The sequence below is a fragment of the Salmo salar genome, chromosome ssa11 (genome assembly GCF_905237065.1).
Source record: "Salmo salar chromosome ssa11, Ssal_v3.1, whole genome shotgun sequence".
In the NCBI taxonomy this organism is placed as follows: domain Eukaryota; kingdom Metazoa; phylum Chordata; class Actinopteri; order Salmoniformes; family Salmonidae; genus Salmo; species Salmo salar.
This window is the reverse complement of record NC_059452.1, coordinates 15396684-15418442: the sequence shown is the minus strand read 5'-3', so window position 1 is coordinate 15418442 and position 21759 is coordinate 15396684. Positions and strand designations below refer to the sequence as shown.

At 45.9% G+C, this 21759-nt stretch overlaps 1 protein-coding gene across 4 annotated transcripts in view; it reads right to left on the bottom strand.

Annotated features, from left to right (window-relative positions):
* LOC106562161 (ankyrin repeat domain-containing protein 11) overlaps window positions 1-21759 on the bottom strand; it is a 150524-nt gene that overhangs the window by 27759 nt on the left and 101006 nt on the right. For all 4 annotated transcript variants that reach the window (XM_014126845.2, XM_014126847.2, XM_014126846.2 and 1 more), the window contains one exon: window positions 5885-6030. In XM_014126845.2, the coding sequence (XP_013982320.2) occupies window positions 5885-5971 (87 nt within the window). In that variant the 5' untranslated portion in view covers window positions 5972-6030. The remainder of the gene's footprint in view (window positions 1-5884; window positions 6031-21759) is intronic.

Sequence of the window (21759 nt, the reverse complement as noted above, 5' to 3'; positions counted from 1 at the left end):
CCTCGGCCTGCCTGGCCCAAAAGACTGCTGTTAAAGGGCCATGCAGCAGCTCTGATCGGGGCCTGTCTGCTCGGCTCTCACACGAAACACCCTCACATTTAGCTCTAAGGAGCAGGGAGATCTGGCTAACACTTCATAAGAAAAGGGCACAAGGATTTTAGTGTAGTGTTCCAAAAACAGGAAAATATCTCTCTCCTCTATGCAATATACTGCTTATATATTCAAATATCAGGCTATTAACTGCAACCTGATGGTTTTAGTTTGTAGTCAAAGTTAACAGAACTCTGTGAACCCAGATTTGAATGATTGCTATAATTAAAAACATCGCAAACCATTATAAAACCTTATGTAATGCCTCTTTTTCTAAACACTAGATTTACAGGGCCAGAGCAGCTGGGTTGTCGGCCGGGTGCTGTCTGTGGTAAGGAGGGCTAATTAAAGAGCTCTGTGTAGGTGGCTGTTTACCACAGAGCGGAGACGCAGGATCCGATCAGGTCAGATAAGAGGTGGAATGTAGCAGCAGAAAGCTCTCTCTTTCTCAGGCTAGTTCCCACTGCTGTACAGTGGCTCACTCTGCAGCCCGCCCTGGCAAGACCCAGCCCTCCTACAGTCATGAGACTATGATGTCACCCTCACAGTACAGTGTAGACACACAGCAAGCTCATCCTGCTTAGAGCTGGGCTTAGCAGTAACTCTGTACACCAGCGAGAGAGAGGGAACGAGAGACAATATACATAGCTCTACATGTAGGAGGAACTTCCCAACAGAAAGACAGTACACAGTATACAGACAGCTGACACAGGCACACACATACACAAAACAACATGTCAAGACAGACAGAGGCGTTAGCGCTAGGCAGAGCTAGTCTTGCTGCAACACGCGGAAAAAAGAGAGCTGAATTAAAAGACAGCTGTGAGCCACTGCTTCAAGGCTGCCTTCATGAGAGACCGTGTTTACTGGTCGACTAGCAACGCTCTCGCTCCTCCTCTCCCTCCCAGAGTCTGATGCAATTCTGTGCGGAAGGCTGTACATAGCAGACTCGCGTAAAGCTGCTCCTCTGGGTTGCTGCTGCTGACCCAGTGATTACCATGACATCATCATTCTGCGTCTAAGCCCACTGTGGCTGTCCATGCTGGCAACACGTCCACAAAAACACAAGCTGGCTTTAGCTGCCATTTAAAGGGACAGCTCTCCCCACTACCTAGGGGAAAACCCCACTGAAATGTCTCCCTAATCCCTAGTATCACAACCATGTTGAGAAACAATAACACAGGAAATGACACCTGTTATTACGTTACCATTACAACTCTGCTCACATCTAATTAACAGCGCCATTCATTAGAATCCACTTCTGGGAAATTATATTCAGTGGTCTAACCTAGAACCTGGAGAGAAAATCTCTAGGAACTTATCTCATGTTTTGTCTGAGTGTCTCAGTGTCAGGCTGACTGCAGCAGAATGCCCTGGCCTGCCTGCCCAGCAACGTAATGCTGCGTTTGATGCATGAGGATCTACATTTGCTACACAGTGCCCGCAGCCTCCACTTCATTGGTCAAAAATAAAGAAGATTAGTTCATAGATAAAACCTGGACTACCTACTCAGATGAGCCATATATAGCTGGCTGGCTAAAGCACATAACCTATGCTATATCATGAGTTATTAAGCTGATGCAACACTACATACAGCCATTTCCCTGGCTCTAGGCTACATCTAGAAACACAGAAAGCATGTGTGTATTTAAAGGGGAGGGTTGTGTGATGGTATTCGTAGTGCATTCAATACAGTAGCAAGGAACGTTTCAGAGAGCGGGACATGTGTATAAGTTGCAAGTGTTGCAATAATTCACGTCGGTAAAAAAACTAAATAACAAGTTTGACATACAAGTTTGCAAAATGCACGATTTTAAGTAGGGATGCACGATATATCGGTGAACATATCGGAATCATCAAGTTTGCAGACGACACAACAGTAGTGGGCTTGATCACAAACAACGACGAGACAGCCTATAGGGAGGAGGTGAGGGCACTCGGAGTGTGGTGTCAGGAAAACAACCTCTCAACGTCAACAAAACAAAGGAGATGATCGTGGACTTCAGGAAACAGCAGAGGGAGTACCCCCCTATCCACATCGAAGGGACAGCAGTGGAGGAAGTGGAAAGTTTTAAGTTCCTCGGCGTACACATCACAAACAAACTGAAATGGTCCACCCTCACAGACAGTGTGGTGAAGAAACTCAGGAGGCTGAAGAAATATGGCTTGTCACCTAAATCCCACAAACTTTTACAGATGCACAATCGAGAGCATCCTGTCGGGCTGTATCACAGCCTGGTACAGCAACTGCACCGCCCTCAACCGCAAGGCTCTCCAGAGGGTGGTGTGGTCTGCACAACGCATCACCGGGGGAAAACTACCTGCCTTCCATGACACCTACAGCACCCGATGTCACAGGAAGGCCAAAGAGATCATCAAGGACAACAACCACCCGAGCCACTGCCTGTTCACCCCGCTACCATCCAGATGGCGAGGTCAGTACAGGTGTATCAAAGTTGGTCAGAGAGACTGAAAAACAGCTTCTATCTCAAGGCCATCAGACTGTTAAATAGCCATCACTAACTCAGTGAGGCTGCTGTCTATACTGAGACTCAGTCATTGGACACTTTAATAAATGGATCACTAGTCACTTTAAACAGTGCCACTTTAAATAATGCCACTTTAATAAATGTTTACATATCTTACATTACATGTATATACTGTATTTTATACCATCTACTGCACCTTGCCTATGCCGCTTGGCCATCGCTCATCCATATAATTATATGTACATATTCTCATTCACCCCTTTAGATTTGAGTGTATTAGGTAGTTGTTGGGGAATTGTTAGATTACTTGTTAGATATTACTGCACTGTCGGAACTAGAAGCACAAGCATTTCGCTACACTCGCATTAACATCTGCTAACCACGTGTATGTGACCAATTACATTTTATTTGAGTCGGCCGATATTAGCTAAAAACGCCAACGTTGGTATCGGTCTAGTTTAACGACGATTTTAAAAAATGTCAAAGCTACCGTTCATACCTACACAACGTAGGTACATGACGTAATGACGCCACGTAAAATGTATCGCTACACGTGCAACACAGTATTCCTAACCTAGCCCACAATGTCTGCTGTGTGGATCGAGCAGTCATTTGAAAGAATAAGAACATTTCAGCAAGACAACGCAAAGGCGAAATCAATTAACGCCAAGATAATGGAATTCATTGCCCTTGACAATCAACCGTTCTCTGTCGTGGGTGATGTTGGCTTTCGCCGACTGGTCACGTTGCCCTACCGGAGTTCCACAGTAATAGTGTCGCTGCTATTAGCTTCACGACATACTATGGAACGCCGTTTGGGTCTTTGCGTGTCAAAAAATATAAAATGTCAAATAACACAGTTCTATTATAGAATATTGTGTGTTCTGAATTTGCACGTGCAAGCCAAGCGCCACCACTACTATCAGTAGCACTGTCAAAGCTGTACAAAAAAAGTCTGCAAACAAGCAAACACTGGCCACGAATGATGTGTTTACAATACCACATTGGTAATAAAGCATTTTTTTGTTCGACCGCAACTTCTGGGGTAGCTAGCTTCAGCCTGGCACCTAGCTAGCACCAATACAACCAGCCTGAAAACAATGACCAGTAGAAACTGCAATCATTTTAATTATTCTTAGCAATGATTTAGGAATCCTTGTGAGTAAGTATTAGCTAGGTAGCCACTTGTTGTTAACCTATTGAAATTGAACTTCAGTTCATGAAAATAAATAGCTAGCCAGCTACTTAGCCTTGTGGCCCAAAGCTAACGTTAGAAGCAGCCTGCTAGTTCTTCTTGCTAGTGAGGTTTGACCGGACCGGGTTACGTGTTGTGAAGCTAGCCACAATAAGGATTAGGCACAATAGTGGAATTTGCGGTTTGTCTTCAAAATAAAAGTAACTCTTTGAAAGTGATGCAGAAGGTTACAATTGGTGGAATCATGCCATATTTAGACTAGATAATGTTAAACAAGGTTGGAATGTGAAGCAATGAAATGGGGTATCAGTCTACTCGGAAACACCCACAGAACACAATTGTTTAGAGTAAACGCAAATATAAGTGTTGTAGATCTTATCACGGGACTGTGACTATGTGAAATCACCTCCCCTATAGTGTGTATTGACATTCATACCGCACTGTACAGCTTTACCTAAGGATTGGGGATTGGTCTACTCAATACCCAAGATATTTTTCCCAATGTCCTCCGAGTTATCAGACTCCAAAACATCCACACAGTATTGTTTTTCCTCGGGAATAGTGTTCAATACATATAGGTTGACAATAAACGTGGCTCAATTCACAGTTGTTTCAGAGTCCCATATTAAGAGCTACGACGATAATGTTCTCTGGGTGTCACTGAGTAGACTGATACCCAATGTCATTGATCCACAATCCATAGCTAAGGCTGTACAGTGAAATAAGTATGCTCCCAATGCAATTCTAAAGTCTAATACATCCAGTGTGATTTCAACAGATTTTTGTCAAATTAACAAATTGTCTTTTGTTGATTTTATATAACATTCCAACCTCGTTTAGCATGATCTATTCAATTATGGCATAATTCTACTATTTGTATTGATTTGCATCACTGTCAATGTCATACTTTTATTTTGAAGGCTAACCGCAAAGTCCACTATTGTGGCTAATCCTTATTGTGGCTAGCTTCACATAGATGGGTCCGACCACCATTAATCAAATAAGAAATGTCTTATATACAGTTAGCAAGCAAATTATAGCTACTGAAACAGATTGTCGTTTTGCTGTTTTTGGGGAAGAACATTGTTTGTATCCATGAGCTAGCGAGCTTTTCTTTTTATGACCAGCACTGTAGGTGTGTGAGACAACTTTACCAGCATCATAACATACATATTGATTAATCGTTGTGACATATGAAATACGAGTGATAATGTAATCAATGTGCAATAACTACGTGAAAAATGTATATTCAGGTCCTGATTGGTCAACAAGCTTATTTGACATGTCAAGTAGTGTATTTTGACACGCCAAGACCCAAACGGCGTTCCACAGTATGAGACATCCTGGTTGAGAATGAAACGAATGAACAACCAAACAGCACAGCAACTAAGTGAAAGAAATAGGTTTTAATCATGTTTTACTGGTAATGGGGACAAACGTAAATGCCAACATTGGTCAGTGTGTATATGTGTAACGTTTATTTAACTAGGCAAGTCGGTTAAGAACAAATTCTTATTTACAATGACGGCCAAACCCGGACGATGCTGGGCAAATTGTGCGCCTCCCTATAGGACTCCCAATCACGGCCGGATGTGATACAGCCTGGATTTGAACCAGGGACTGTAGTGACGCCTCATGCACTGAGATGCAGTGCCTTACACACATGGACGCAGCGGTCTGTTTTAACTATTTAACTGTACTAGAATGCTTAAAAGGCCGCTAAAACTGTAAATATCAGTATCGTTTTTTTTGTTGGCGAGGAAAATATTGGATATGGGCCAAAAATGTCATACGTCACGAATTTTAAGTGTTCTCAACAAGCATTTTCTTTCACTGTAGAAATGTTACCATAGCCCACGCCCAACATGGGACCTCAGTCATAAGAAATAATCCTAAAAAAAGCGACAATGGGCTCTTAACCAGTTGAATGGCAACTCCCATGGAGCTGTTTATTAAGTCCATAATGATTTTTACTGTGTAATGAGGACATGACCCCTAGATGCAGGACTCAGCAGCGGGAGCGGTAAGGGGCTAGTGTGTGTGTGTGTGTGTGTGTGTGTGTGTGTGTGTGTGTAGATTTGTGGTGTGTTAGTATGTGTGTGTTTCTTACCTTCTTCCCACTCTGCTTCTCCACCATGTCAGTGTTGAGTGGGAAGTCTTCCAGCTGGGGGGTTTTTGAACCCCCACCCTTGGGCATCGTTCAGCTATCGCCACGCCAAACCTCATTCACGCTTCCATCGCATCGTCATCGACCGTCTGCCAAAGGAGAGAGCGAGAGAGATAGAAAGAGACATGTTAGCACCTGGTCACTCGCCTCCACAGAAAACACATTTCCCCCCTGCCACACAATGCTCCCATTAGCAGTACATCAGGCTCCCCATTTTCAACAATTACACCTGCATTCTGGTTTCAAAGGTGAGGAAGTGTGCATAATAATGCCCCTGCTCCAGACCCACTCTCTGCACAGTAAGTGTAGGGTGTTTCATTGCCATATCCATAAGGTGAGAGAGATAGTGGTCAATGTGGGTGAAAGACAGGCCTACAGAACCGAGTCTAAGCAAGTTTTTACTACCATCCTGTAAAGTAGCTAATCCCTTATTCACACACAATACATTCCTAATTGAAACCAATGTCTTGATGTCAATAACATTAATCCATCTCGAGTACAATAAACATGGAGAGAATTACAGGTTTTGCTATATTGTGCAATGCCAGTGAAACAGTGTTTACTGTGGGACAGGAGACAAACATCTCTGCTTCATGACTCTCGGTAACAGCTGAGGAATGTCTTCAGGTATATGGCACGTCTGGACAACAGCCCTGCTGCCCTACCCTACCCAACATACATACTACACAGTGTTGGTGTGATGCAGGGAATGGTGTGCTGCAGGGAGTGGTGTGCTAGTGTGATGCAGGGAGTGGTGTGCTAGTGTGATGCAGGGAGTGGTGTGTTGCAGGGAGTGGTGTGCTAGTGTGATGCAGGGAGTGGTGTGCTAGCAGGGAGTGGTGTGCTAGCAGGGAGTGGTGTGCTAGTGTGATGCAGGGAGTGGTGTGCTGCAGGGAGTGGTGTGCTAGCAGGGAGTGGTGTGCTAGTGTGATGCAGGGAGTGGTGTGCTGCAGGGAGTGGTGTGCTAGCAGGGAGTGGTGTGCTAGTGGAGCAGGGAGTGGTGTGCTAGTGTGATGCAGGGAGTGGTGTGCTGCAGGGAGTGGTGTGCTAGCAGGGAGTGGTGTGCTAGTGTGATGCAGGGAGTGGTGTGCTAGCAGGGCGTGGTGTGCTAGCAGGGAGTGGTGTGCTAGTGTGATGCAGGGAATGGTGTGCTGCAGGGAGTGGTGTGCTAGTGTGCTGCAGGGAGTGGTGTGCTGCAGGGAGTGGTGTGCTGCAGGGAGTGGTGTGCTAGTGTGATGCAGGGAGTGGTGTGCTAGTGTGATGCAGGGAGTGGTGTGCTAGTGTGATGCAGGGCGTGGTGTGCTAGCAGGGAGTGGTGTGCTTGTGTGATGCAGGGAATGGTGTGCTAGCAGGGAATGGTGTGCTAGCAGGGAGTGGTGTGATAACAGGGAATGGTGTGCTAGCAGGGAATGGTGTGCTAGCAGGGAGTGGTGTGCTAGTGTAATGCAGGGAATGGTGTGATAGCAGGGAGTGGTGTGATAACAGGGAATGGTGTGCTAGCAGGGAGTGGTGTGCTAGTGTGCTAGCAGGAAGTGGTGTGCTTGTGTGATGTAGGGAATGGTGTGCTTGTGTGATGTAGGGAATGGTGTGCTAGTGTGCTAGCAGGGAGTGGTGTGCTAGCAGGGAATGGTGTGCTAGCAGGGAATGGTGTGCTAGCAGGGAATGGTGTGCTAGCAGGGAATGGTGTGCTAGCAGGGAGTGGTGTGCTAGCAGGGAGTGGTGTGCTAGTGTAATGCAGGGAATGGTGTGCTAGCAGGGAGTGGTGTGCTAGCAGGGAGTGGTGTGCTAGCAGGGAGTGGTGTGCTAGCAGGGAGTGGTGAGCTAGCGGGGAATGGTGAGCTAGCGGGGAATGGTGAGCTAGCGGGGAATGGTGTGCTAGCGGGGAATGGTGTGCTAACAGGGAGTGGTGTGCTAGCAGGGAGTGGTGTGCTAGCAGGGAGTGGTGTGCTAGCAGGGAGTGGTGTGCTAGTGTGCTAGCAGGGAGTGGTGCGCTTGTGTGATGTAGGGAATGGTGTGCTTGTGTGATGTCGGGATTGGTGTGCTAGTAGGGAGTGGTGTGCTTGTGTGATGTAGGGAATGGTGTGCTTGTGTGATGTAGGGAGTGGTGTGCTAGTAGGGACTGGTGTGCTAGTGTGATGCAGGGATTGGTGTGCTTGTGTGATGTAGGGAATGGTGTGCTTGTGTGATGTAGGGACTGGTGTGCTAGTAGGGAGTGGTGTGCTTGTGTGATGTAGGGAATGGTGTGCTTGTGTGATGTAGGGACTGGTGTGCTAGTAGGGAGTGGTGAGCTAGTGTGATGCAGGGAGTGGTGTGCTTGTGTGATGCAGGGAGTGGTGTGCTAGTGTGATGCAGGGAGTGGTGTGCTAGTGTGGGAGGCCTTTCTGAACCCAATGTTAGGTGCTAGCATGAAACCCTCTAGACACTCTGCAGTGATCTATCTAGTGATGCCTTGCTAAACCATCTGCAACGTTTTCATAGTGAGGCCTATTCTGCTGTAAGCTTAGTATGGCCTCTCTCCTGCCCAGTTCCCTCCTGCTGAATCTTCATGCAGCCATGCTACTAGATTAGCCCTATTCTCTTTAGTATCCACTTCCCCGTCTGCATGTGGAGAGGTTGCTTCCGAGCGCCCATGAATAAATGATATGTAAAGAGTTTCTCAATATTTTTTTTTTTTTTTTACCAGAGTGTGTGCAGAGGGCTGGGCTGGAGCTTGCCCCTCTTCCTGCTATCCTCCCTCTCTCTCTCCACTACCCGGGAACGCTGCCTGGCACTCAGCTCTGCCCTGGCGCCATGGCCCTCCCTCTGCAGCTCTCCTACTCAAAGACAGCTATTTATATCCCAGAGCCAGCGACGCACACCGACAGAGGAACATTGCTCCCCTCTCTTCCTGGCATATGGAAAGTGAGACGCAGCAAACCTCTGCTCTGCCTGCCTCCACCCCTCTTCTCTGGCCCCGTCCCACAAAACCTCACACACTCCAAGCTCACATTACGCAGCACAAAGTGGCAAAGGGGTCAACAACTAACAGAGACAAAGATTCTATGATACACACATTGTGCCGACCTAGTTTGAGCTATATTGAACAATAAACTCCACACTATTTTAGGGTAACTCCAAACTCGTAAACTCACACATCGTGATTGTATCCAGCCTTTGATGTTAGTGGTGCGAAACAGTTTCATATTATATTGAGATAACAATTCTTTTTTATAATAACAACCAAGTCCAATTTCCCCTCTGCTATAACTTTCTGAGTGTGTATGTTGCTGCCTGTATGCGCATGGCAGGGTATATAAGAACCTATTAAGTTCTCCTATATAGTTTCCAATGTGTACCATACCAGTGACTGACTTAAACTTCAATAAATAGTGGTATATCTCTCCCTTTTTTACATAATGTAATAACTATGGTATATAATACCATAGGCCTATATTAGTATAGACAACATCACTATCCAGATGCTGTGCTTCTTGACGTAATTGTGTTATTAGGTTGTCTTCAAGGATTCTGGGGTGGTTTTGGCACAGGGGCTAAATAAGTGTATTATGTTATTGAGGCCTCAGTCAGTTCCTCTATAGGGGTTTTTGGCAGAGAGACTTCAATGTATTATATGTGTGTTCTGAGCTTTCATCTCCTAGTGGGGAGAGGAACACACACACAGAAACAGAACCCCAAGAGGTAACACAATAACATCCATTCTAAAACACAGGCCTAATTTCCTCTGCCTTCCACCCCGTTCAAAAGCTGTACAGCATCTGCTATCAGTGTGTGTGTGTGTGTGTGTGTTACACAGAGGGGCTTCTCTCCACAAGCCAGCAGTTCTAATTCATCACATATGAGTAAGTCTATGCACTGTAAGGTACAGTAGAGAGAAGCCGAGGCCTTGGTCCAATGCTGGATCCTGCAGCATCCGCTTCCTGCTCCTTTACACTGAAAACAACAAATCCTGGCTCTCTCTTCCAACCCCCCAAACACACACCATGTGTGCAGTCTGTCCACACTCCCCCAGGGGTCCCTCCCTGCCACTCTGCAAACAGGCTCAGCCATGGGGGCTGTCAGATTTTTTTCCCAAAGCTGTATTGATGAAATGTCGTACAGTTTTTGTCTTGCATCAGCATCACCTACATAAGTCATGAAATGACATCACCGATTGAGTTTCACTTTGACATTGTTTTGTCTGGGAGGCTCGGTAAACAAAGCCCACGTCATCCTCACAGCACTGTTTACAGTGGAAAAGCAGCACACCAGGAGACAAATTGCAAATGCTAAAGGCCTATTGGATCTGAAAATCATGGAACAGCACAATTTCAATAAGTGTGGTAAGTGTAAATTTGGCATTTTCAGGCAAAGCGACGTATGTTCCTTATTTTGCTTGCAATACCGTATTGGAAATGCCTTATCCGTCCAATTTCAACAGCATAAGCATGACGCACATGGCAGCCATGTTAAAAGGTCTATATAAACAGTCTTTGATGTGTGTTGTTTTGCTGACAGCCCTTCCAGGCACCAATGTCACCTGACAGCAGTGATTGGTCATGTAACTACGCACTTGAGCCATTAGACAAAGCATTGGCTTGCTGACTATTCTCAACTACGATTGGTGGTTGGAGAGGGTGGGTGGGTTCACACACAGGTTAGAGCTGTTACTCTTAGCGTGAATCACACTATCCCAACAGAGGCAGAGCCTTGTGGGTTCGTCGCACTGAGCCAGTAGATGAGTAAAAAATGTGGTCTTTCATGGGTTCCCAATGGGGACGTTTTTATTGAGACTGACCCCAGGTCAGCAGAGCTGGAGGTTAGACTGAAGCGCTTTCTCCTGCTTCTACACTACACAGAGCCCTCACCTCTTTCTCCTGCTTCTACACTACACAGAGCCCTCACCTCTTTCTCCTGCTTCTACACTACACAGAGCCCTCACCTCTTTCTCCTGCTTCTACACTACACAGAGCCCTCACCTCTTTCTCCTGCTTCTACACTACACAGAGCCCTCACCTCTTTCTCCTGCTTCTACACTACACAGAGCCCTCACCTCTTTCTCCTGCTTCTACACTACACAGAGCCCTCACCTCTTTCTCCTGCTTCTACACTACACAGAGCCCTCACCTCTTTCTCCTGCTTCTACACTACACAGAGCCCTCACCTCTTTCTCCTGCTTCAACACTACACAGAGCCCTCACCTCTTTCTCCTGCTTCTACACTACACAGAGCCCTCACCTCTTTCTCCTCCTTCTACACTACACAGAGCCCTCACCTCTTTCTCCTCCTTCTACACTACACAGAGCCCTCACCTCTTTCTCCTGCTTCTACACTGAGAGCCCTCTTCTCCTGCTTCTACACTGAGAGCCCTCACCTCTTCACCTGCTTCAACACTACACAGAGCCCTCACCTCTTTCTCCTGCTTCTACACTGAGAGCCCTCTTCTCCTGCTTCTACACTGAGAGCCCTCACCTCTTCACCTGCTTCAACACTACACAGAGCCCTCACCTCTTTCTCCTGCTTCTACACTGAGAGCCCTCTTCTCCTGCTTCTACACTGAGAGCCCTCACCTCTTCACCTGCTTCAACACTACACTGAGAGCCCTCTTCTCCTGCTTCTACACTGAGAGCCCTCACGTCTTCACCTGCTTCAACACTACACTGAGAGGCCTCTTCTCCTGCTTCTACACTGAGAGCCCTCACCTCTTCACCTGCTTCAACACTACACTGAGAGCCCTCTTCTCCTGCTTCTACACTGAGAGCCCTCACCTCTTCACCTGCTTCAACACTACACTGAGAGCCCTCTTCTCCTGCTTCTACACTGAGAGCCCTCACCTCTTCACCTGCTTCAACACTACACTGAGAGCCCTCTTCTCCTGCTTCTACACTGAGAGCCCTCACCTCTTCACCTGCTTCAACACTACACTGAGAGCCCTCTTCTCCTGCTTCTACACTGAGAGCCCTCACCTCTTCACCTGCTTCAACACTATACAGAGCCCTCTTCTCCTGCTTCTACACTGAGAGCCCTCACCTCTTCACCTGCTTCAACACTACACTGAGAGCCCTCTTCTCCTGCTTCTACACTGAGAGCCCTCACCTCTTCACCTGCTTCAACACTACACTGAGAGCCCTCTTCTCCTGCTTCTACACTGAGAGCCCTCACCTCTTCACCTGCTTCAACACTACACTGAGAGCCCTCTTCTCCTGCTTCTACACTGAGAGCCCTCACCTCTTCACCTGCTTCAACACTACACTGAGAGCCCTCTTCTCCTGCTTCAACACTGAGAGCCCTCACCTCTTCACCTGCTTCAACACTACACGAGAGCCCTCTTCTCCTGCTTCTACACTGAGAGCACTCACCTCTTCACCTGCTTCAACACTACACTGAGAGCCCTCTTCTCCTGCTTCTACACTGAGAGCCCTCACCTCTTCACCTGCTTCAACACTACACTGAGAGCCCTCTTCTCCTGCTTCAACACTGAGAGCCCTCACCTCTTCTCCTGCTTCAACACTATACAGAGCCCTCTTCTCCTGCTTCTACACTGAGAGCCCTCACCTCTTCTCCTGCTTCAACACTATACAGAGCCCTCTTCTCCTGCTTCAACACTGAGAGCCCTCACCTCTTCTCCTGCTTCAACACTACACTGAGAGCCCTCTTCTCCTGCTTCAACACTGAGAGCCCTCACCTCTTCTCCCAACACTATACAGAGCCCTCTTCTCCTGCTTCTACACTGAGAGCCCTCACCTCTTCTCCTGCTTCAACACTATACAGAGCCCTCTTCTCCTGCTTCAACACTGAGAGCCCTCACCTCTTCTCCTGCTTCAACACTACACTGTGGCAGAAAATAGACCTTTAACTGTGCGGCTATAACTTACTTTTGTATCTTCTTTGATGTCTGCAGGGTTCTCTCCAAAGAATGTAAAAGGGGCGCCTTGCCACATTGTGGACCTGGCTGCGCCACTATGTAAGAAAATAATAATGTGTGGCTTGTCGTTCTGTGTAAGAAAGAGATATTCCAAACTGACTCTGGGAAAGATGTGGGATTATATATCCCAAAATCACACCACTGTACATACATGTATTTTTTTAAGCAATAAGGCTGATGCAACAGATCAGAACGTTGAACTTAAGAAGTTGATCAACAATTATTAAAGTTATCAATTGTCGCTATGGACGTTACTGTAGCTGCGTTGTGTGTCTGTGAAGAGTCGCAGTAGATAGAACGTCATTGCCCTACAATACACATGTAAGAGGAGCATTGTTCTGCATTGTAAATTGACATGGAATTTTAAGATTTTTCTTATAGTTTTAACGGAAAACCAATAAAAACGTGGCAGGTTAATAAATGTTAAAAGCAAAAAATGTTCAATTTGTCACATCTCCCGTTTTAATGGCACATGTGGATGTTATAAAATAATTCCATAATTTCTATAACGCATGCTACCAGAAGTTGTTCATCATTAGTGTATGTGCATTATGCAATAACAACAAGGGGCATTTTCATAGACAGACTTGAAAGCCAGATCAGTGAATATTGCAAAAAGCAGGTTAAACTGTTTTGATTAGTGGCCTCCCGAGTGGCGCAGTGGTCTAAGGCACTGCATTGCAGTGCTAGCTGTGCCCCTAGAGATTCTGGGTTCGAGTTCAGGCTCTGTCGTGGGCCGGCCGCGACTTGGAGACCCATGGGGCGGCGCACATTTGGCCCAGCGCCGTCCAGGTTAGGGGAGGGCTTGGCTGGCAGGGAAGTTCTTGTCCCATCGCGCACTAGCGACACCTGTGGCGGGCCGGGCGCTGTGCACGCTGACACTGTCGCCAGGTGTACGGTGTTTCCTCCGACACATTAGTGTGGCTGGCTTCCGGGTTAAGTGTGCATTGTGTCAAGAAGCAGTGCGGCTTTGATAGGTTGTGTTTCAGAGGACGCACGGCTCTCGAACTTCACCTCTCAATGTATTTTGATAAAATAATTAGTGGGTCTTATGGTTGTAGGCTTATATTTAGCCTAGGTATAATTTGACAAAGCCCTGAATTCATTAGAATATTCCCAACTGCTTGAAATGAAGTGTATTTATCTCTAATTGTGTAACAAAGTTTATTTTGAGAAAATGTTTAAGCCAAATCCACCCGCCCTACCCTAAAATCGCCAGGCCTGGTGACACACTGATTTACTCTTGCCCTCATGGTCCCAGTTCTGTTGACCAGTGAAAAATGAAATTACCAGTATAATTCTAGGAAAAATGATGTGGAAAGTGTATTTAAAGCACTGTTTGTTATTATTTCTTATAATTTTAGGCTCTAGATTGCAGGAAATGGCAGTTTCAGGTGTTAAAAGACGCAAAAATCTCTGAGTCAAAACGAGCCTCACCTCAATAATCAGTATCACCTTGCTAAAAAATCCTGGGGAGAACCCTGGTCTGGAATATCATGGTAAACATATTCCATGTTAATTACATACTATCATGGCTAACAGATGATTATGTCGCTGCAAAAAAAAACCATTTCATTCTGAGACAGCACTTTGTGTTGTTCCCAGGTATCTCCAATAGGATCCGCGGGGTCTGTTGTGAAGGACTCCCTGTCCCCCTCACTGTCCACTGACATGGTAGGACCCATGAGGGGACACACTGCTAATAGTCTCCAGTCTCCACTCGCAAGCAACTGCATCTGGCTTACAAACACATTTACTGGACACGCTGCTTATGAACATGAAACAGTCTGGATACATAACTACCGTAATTCCATTGGGATGATAAAACAAATAAACAAGCCCCTAAAATTATGGCAAGCCTTAGTAAACAGATACAGTCCTCTGGGAGCTTGTGTGCAGCGGTGGGGGTGAGTTCACTTCTTCCACTGCGTGGGCCGAGCCTCTCCATACATTTAACAGTATCATATGATCAGCTAGCACAAAAATACACACAGAGAGAGAGAAAGCGCATATCTACTACTCCGCCATGAGCTGCAGGTACTACAGGTACACACAGCGAAGTGAAGTTTTCAATGAAAATCAGAGGCGGGGTGAGGAAGCCATCTTTCCCCATCGAAAGCAGTTCAGCCAAGACGCTAATATAAAACTGGATAATAGATCACGTCCAAATGTGGTGAGAAACACACACACACACACACACACACACACACACACACACACACACACACACACACAGTGAGGGAAGAAAGTATTTGATCCCCTGCTGATTTTGTACATTTGCCCACTGACAAAGAAAGGATCAGTCTATCATTTTAATGGTAGGTTTATTTGAACAGTGAGAGACAGAATAACAACAAAAATATCCAGAAAAACGCATGTCAAAAATGTTATAAATTGATTTGCATTTTAATGAGGGAAATAAGTATTTGACCCCCTCTCAATCAGAAAGATTTCTGGCTCCCAGGTGTCTTTTATACAGGTAACGAGCTGAGATTAGGAGCACACTCTTAAAGGGAGTGCTCCTAACCGCAGATTGTTACCTGTAAAAAAGACACCTGTCCACAGAAGCAATCAATCAATCAGATTCCAAACTCTCCACCATGGCCAAGACCAAAGAGCTCTCCAAGGATGTCAGGGACAAGATTGTAGACCTACACAAGGCTGGAATGGGCTACAAGACCATCGCCAAGCAGCTTGGTGAGAAGGTGACAACAGTTGGTGCGATTATTCCCAAATAGATGAAACACAAAAGATCTGTCAATCTCCCTCGGCCTGGGGCTCCATGCAAGATCTCACCTCGTGGATTTGCAATGATCATGAGAACGGTGAGGAATCAGCTCAGAACTACACGGGAGGATCTTGTCAATGATCTAAAGGCAGCTGGGACCATAGTCACCAAGAAAACAATTGGTAACACACGTGAAGGACTGAAATCCTGCAGCGGCCGCAAGGTCCCCCTGCTCAAGAATACATATACATGCCCGTTTGAAACTTGCCAATGAACATCTGAATGACTCAGAGGACAACTGGTGAAAGTGTTGTGGTCAGATGAGACCAAAATTGAGCTCTTTGGCATCAACTCAACTCGCCGTGTTTGGAGGAGGAGGAATGCTGCCTATGACCCCAAGAACACCATCTCCACCGTCAAACATGGAGGTGGAAACATTATGCTTTGGGGGTGTTTTTCTGCTAAGGGGACAGGACAACTTCACCGTATCAAAGGGACGATGGACGGGGCCATGTACCGTCAAATCTTGGGTGAGAACCTCCTTCCCTCAGCCAGGGCATTGAAAATGGGTCGTGGATGGGTATTCCAGCATGACAATGACCCAAAACACACAGCCAAGGCAACAAAGGAGTGGCTCAAGAAGAAGCACATTAAGGTCCTGGAGTGGCCTAGCCAGTCTCCAGACCTTAATCCCATAGAAAATCTGTGGAGGGAGCTGAAGGTTCGAGTTGCCAAACGTCAGCCTCGAAACCTTAATGACTTGGAGAAGATCTGCAAAGAGGAGTGGGACAAAATCCCTCCTGAGATGTGTGGTAACCTAGTGGCCAACTACAAGAAACGTCTGACCTCTGTGATTGCCAACAAGGGTTTTGCCACCAAGTACTAAGTCATGTTTTGCAGAGAGGTCAAATACTTATTTCCTTCATTAAAATGAAAATCATTTTCTAACATTTTTGACATGCGTTTTTCTGGATTTTTTTGTTGTTATTCTGTCTCTCACTGTTCAAATAAACCTACTATTAAAATTATAGACTGATCATTTCTTTGTAAGTGGGCAAACATACAAAATCAGCAGGGGAGCAAATACTTTTTCCCCCCACTGTATACACAAACACACATATACACAAACACATATACATACACACATATACACATATACATACACACACACACACAGCTCAAAAAAATAAAGGGAACACTTAAACACAATGTAACTCCAAGTCAATCACACTTCTGTAAAATCAAACTGTCCACTTATGAAGCAACACTGATTGACAATACATTTCACATGCTGTTGTGCAAATGGAATAGACAACAGGTGGAAATTATAGGCAATTAGCAAGACACCCCCAATAAAGGAGTGGTTCAGCAGGTGGTGACCACAGACCACTTCTCAGTTCCTATGCTTCCTGGCTGATGTTTTGGTCACTTTTGAATGCTGGCGGTGCTTTCACTCTAGTGGTAGCATGAGACGGAGTCTACAACCCACACAAGTGGCTCAGGTAGTGCAGCTCATCCAGGATGGCACATCAATGCGAGCTGTGGCAAGAAGGTTTGCTGTGTCTGTCAGCGTAGTGTCCAGAGCATGGAGGCGCTACCAGGAGACAGGCCAGTACATCAGGAGACGTGGAGGAGGCCGTAGGAGGGCAACAACCCAGCAGCAGGACCGCTACCTCCGCCTTTGTGCAAGGAGGAGCAGGCGGAGCACTGCCAGAGCCCTGCAAAATGACCTCCAGCAGGCCACAAATATGCATGTGTCTGCTCAAACGGTCAGAAACAGACTCCATGAGGGTGGTATGAGGGCCCGACATCCACAGGTTGGGGTTGTGCTTACAGCCCAACACCGTGCAGGACGTTTGGCATTTGCCAGAGAACACCAAGATTGGCAAATTCGCCACTGGCGCCCTGTGCTCTTCACAGATGAAAGCAGGTTCACACTGAGCACATGTGACAGACATGACAGAGTCTGGAGACGCCGTGGAGAACGTTCTGCTGCCTGCAACATCCTCCAGCATGACCGGTTTGGCGGTGGGTCAGTCATGGTGTGGGGTGGTATTTCTTTGGGGGGCCGCACAGCCCTCCATGTGCTCGCCAGAGGTAGCCTGACTGCCATTAGGTACCGAGATGAGATCCTCAGACCCCTTGTGAGACCATATGCTGGTGCGGTTGGCCCTGGGTTCCTCCTAATGCAAGACAATGCTAGACCTCATGTGGCTGGAGTGTGTCAGCAGTTCCTGCAGGAGGAAGGCATTGATGCTATTGACTGGCCCGCCCGTTCCCCAGACCTGAATCCAATTGAGCACATCTGGGACATCATGTCTCGCTCCATCCACCAACGCCACATGGCACCACAGACTGTCCAGGAGTTGGCGGATGCTTTAGTCCAGGTCTGGGAGGAGATCCCTCAGGAGACCATCCGCCACCTCATCAGGAGCATGCCCAGGCATTGTAGGGAGGTCATACAGGCACGTGGAGGCCACACACACTACTGAGCCTCATTTTGACTTGTTTTAAGGACATTACATCAAAGTTGGATCAGCCTGTAGTGTGGTTTTCCACTTTAATTTTGAGTGTGACTCCAAATCCAGACCTCCATGGGTCGATAAATTGGATTTCCATTGATTATTTTTGTGTGATTTTGTTGTCAGCACATTCAACTATGTAAAGAAAAAAGTATTTAATAAGATTATTTCTTTCATTCAGATCTAGGATGTGTTAAGTGTTACCTTTATTTTTTTGAGCAGTGTATATATACACACATACATATATATATACACACACACATACATATATATAATTATTGTGTTACTTTTCATTATTCGTTTTTATTTTAGTCTACTTGGTAAATATTTTCTTAACTCTTCTTTAACTGTTGGTTAAGGGCTTGTAAATGTCAGCGTTTCACAGTAGTCTTCACTTGTCGTATTTGGCGCAGATGACAAATAACGTTTTTTTTTTTTTACACATACATATATACAGTTAAAAACGGAACTTTACATATACCTTAGCCAAATACATTTAAAGTCAGTTTTTCACAATTCCTGATATTTAATCCTAGTAAAAATTCCCTGTCTTAGGTTAGTTAGGATCACCACTTTATTTTAAGAATGTGAAATGTCAGAATAATTGTAGAGAGAATGATTTATTTCAGCTTTTATTTCTTTCATCAAATTCCCAGTGGGTCAGAAGTTTACATACACCCAATTAGTATTTGGTAGCATTGCCTTTAAATTGTTTAACTTGGGTCAAACGTTTGGGTAGCCTTCCACACGCTTCCCACAATAAGTTGGGTGAATTTTTGCCCATTCCCCCTGACAGAGCTGGTGTAACTGAGTCAGGTTTGTGAGGGCCACTCCAATACCTTGACTTTGTTGTTCTTAGGCCATTTTGCCACAACTTTGTAAGTATGCTTGGGGTCATTGTCCATTTGGAAGACCTATCTGCGACCAAGCTTTAACTTGTGATAACAGTGAATTATAAGTGAAATAATCTGTCAGTAAACAATTGTTGGAAAAATTACTTGTGTCATGCACAAAGTAGTGTGGCTGAAAAATGAGTTTTAATGACTCCAACCTAAGAGTATGTAAACTTCGGACTTCAACTATACATATACACAAATATACACACACACACACACACACACACACACACACACACACACACACACACACACACAAATATATACACAGATATATAAAACACACACACACACACACACACACACACACACACACACACACACAGTAAGCAATTAAGGTCACAGTTATGAAACTTAGGACACTAAAGAGGCCTTTCTACTGACTCTGAAAAACTGCGTGAACGTGCCTTAGGCATGCTGCAAGCAGGCATGAGGACTGCAGATGTGGCCAGGGCAATAAATTGCAATGTCCGTACTGTGAGATGCCTAAGACAACGCTACAGGGAGACAGGACGGACACCTGATCGTCCTCGCAGTGGCAGACCACGTGTAACAACACCTGCACAGGATCGGTACACCCGAAACATCTCACCTGCGGGACAGGTACAGGATGGCAACAATTGCCCGAGTTACACTAGGAACGCACAATCCCTCCATCAGTGATCAGACTGTCTGCAATAGACAGAGAGGATGGACTGAGGGCTTGTAGGCCTGTTGTAAGGCAGGTCCTTGCCAGACATCACCAGCAACAACGTCGCCTATGGGCACAAAACCCACAGTCGCTGGACCAGACAGGACTTGCAAAAGGTGCTCTTCACTGACGAGTCACGGTTTTGTCTCACCAAGGGTGATGGTCGGATTCGCGTTTATTGTTGAAGGAATGAGCGTTACACCGAGGCCTGTACTCTGGAGCTGGATCGATTTGGAGGTGGAGGGTCCGTCACGGTCTGGGGCGGTGTGTCACAGCATCATCGGACTGAGCTTGTTGTCATTGCAGGCAATCTCAACGCTGTGCGTGACAGGGAAGACATCCTCCTCCCTCATGTGGTACCCTTCCTGCAGGCTCATCCTGACATGACCCTCCAGCATGACCAGCCATACTGCTCGTTCTGTGCGTGATCTCTTGCAAGACAGGAATGTCAGTGTTCTGCCATGGCCAGTGAAGAGCCCGGATCTCAATCCCGTTGAGCTGGATCGGAGGGTGAGGGCTAGGGCCATTCCCTGGGAACTTGCAGGTGCCTTGGTGGAGTGGGGTAACATCTCACAGCAAGAACTGGCAAATTTGGTGCAGTCCATGAGGAGGAGATGCACTGCAGTACTTAATGCATTATTCCATGTCTGTTAGTCACATGTCTGTGGAACTTGTTCAGTTTGTGTCTCAGTTGTTGAATTTTGTTATGTTCAAACAAATATTTACACATGTTAAGTTTGCTGAAAATAAAGGCAGTTGACAGTGAGGACGTTTTTTTTCCTGAGTTTTTACACACATACATACACACGTACGTACGTACGTACGTACGTACGTGCGTGCGTGCGTGTATGCATGCATGCATGCATGCATGCATGTGTATAAACTCATCAAAAAAAATGTCCTCTCACTGCACTGCACACACACACACACACACACACACACACACACACACACACACAGTCGTTTACAACATTAATGTCTACACTATTTCTTTTCAATTTTAATGGACCATTTTTTTTGCTTTTCTTAACAAAAAAAAAAAGGATATTTCTAAGTGGCCCCAGACTTTCGAACGAAACATGCTCAATGGGTGATGTCTGGTGAGCATGCAGGCCATGAAAGAACTGGGACATTTTCAGCTTCCAGGTATTGTGTTCAGATCCTTGCGACATGGGGCCGTGCATTATCATGCTGAAACATGAAGTGATGGCGGCAAATGAATGACACGACAGTGGACCTCAGGATCGCGTCACGATATCTCTGTGCATTCAAATTGCCATCGATAAAATGCAATTGTGTTTGTTGTCTGTAGCTTACGCATGCCCATACCATAACTGCACCCCCAACATGGGGCACTATGTTCACAAAGGTTGTCCACACAACGCCATAAACGTGTTTTGCGGTTGTGAGGTCGGTTGGACGTACTGCCAAGTTCTCTAAAACGACGTTGGTAGCGAAATTCAATTCTGGCAACGGCTCTGGTGGACGTTCCTGCAGTCAGAAAGCCAATTGCACGCTCCCTCAAAACTTCAGACATCTCTGGCATTGTGTTGTGACAAAACTGCCCATTTTAGAGTGGCTTTATTGTCCCCAGCACAAGGTGCACATGTGTAATGATCATGCTGTTTAATCACCTTGATATGCCACACCTGTCAGGTGGATGGATTATCTTGGCAAAGGAGAAATGCTCACTAACAGAGATGTAAACACATTTGTGCACAACATTTGAGAGAAATAAGCTTTTTGTGCATATGCGCAATTTCTGGGATCTTTTATTTCAGCTCATGAAACATGGGACACTTGACATGTTGCGTTTATATTTTTGTTCAGTGTATATTCATGTCGTAGTTACCAGTCAACTCCATTTCACTGAAAAAGTTATTTCAACTAGTGAATGCTAGCGATGGCTAGCTATGTTAGCTATTCTACCAGTCTGTCTTAATGAGTGTTATCATGCTAATAGCACACACTGCACACAAAAATACACAAACATTCCCAGCTAATGAGAAAAGAGCGATGGCATTTAATTGACGAGAATGAACAAGATTTAACAAGGCAACCTCTGGGTTAATTTGAATTG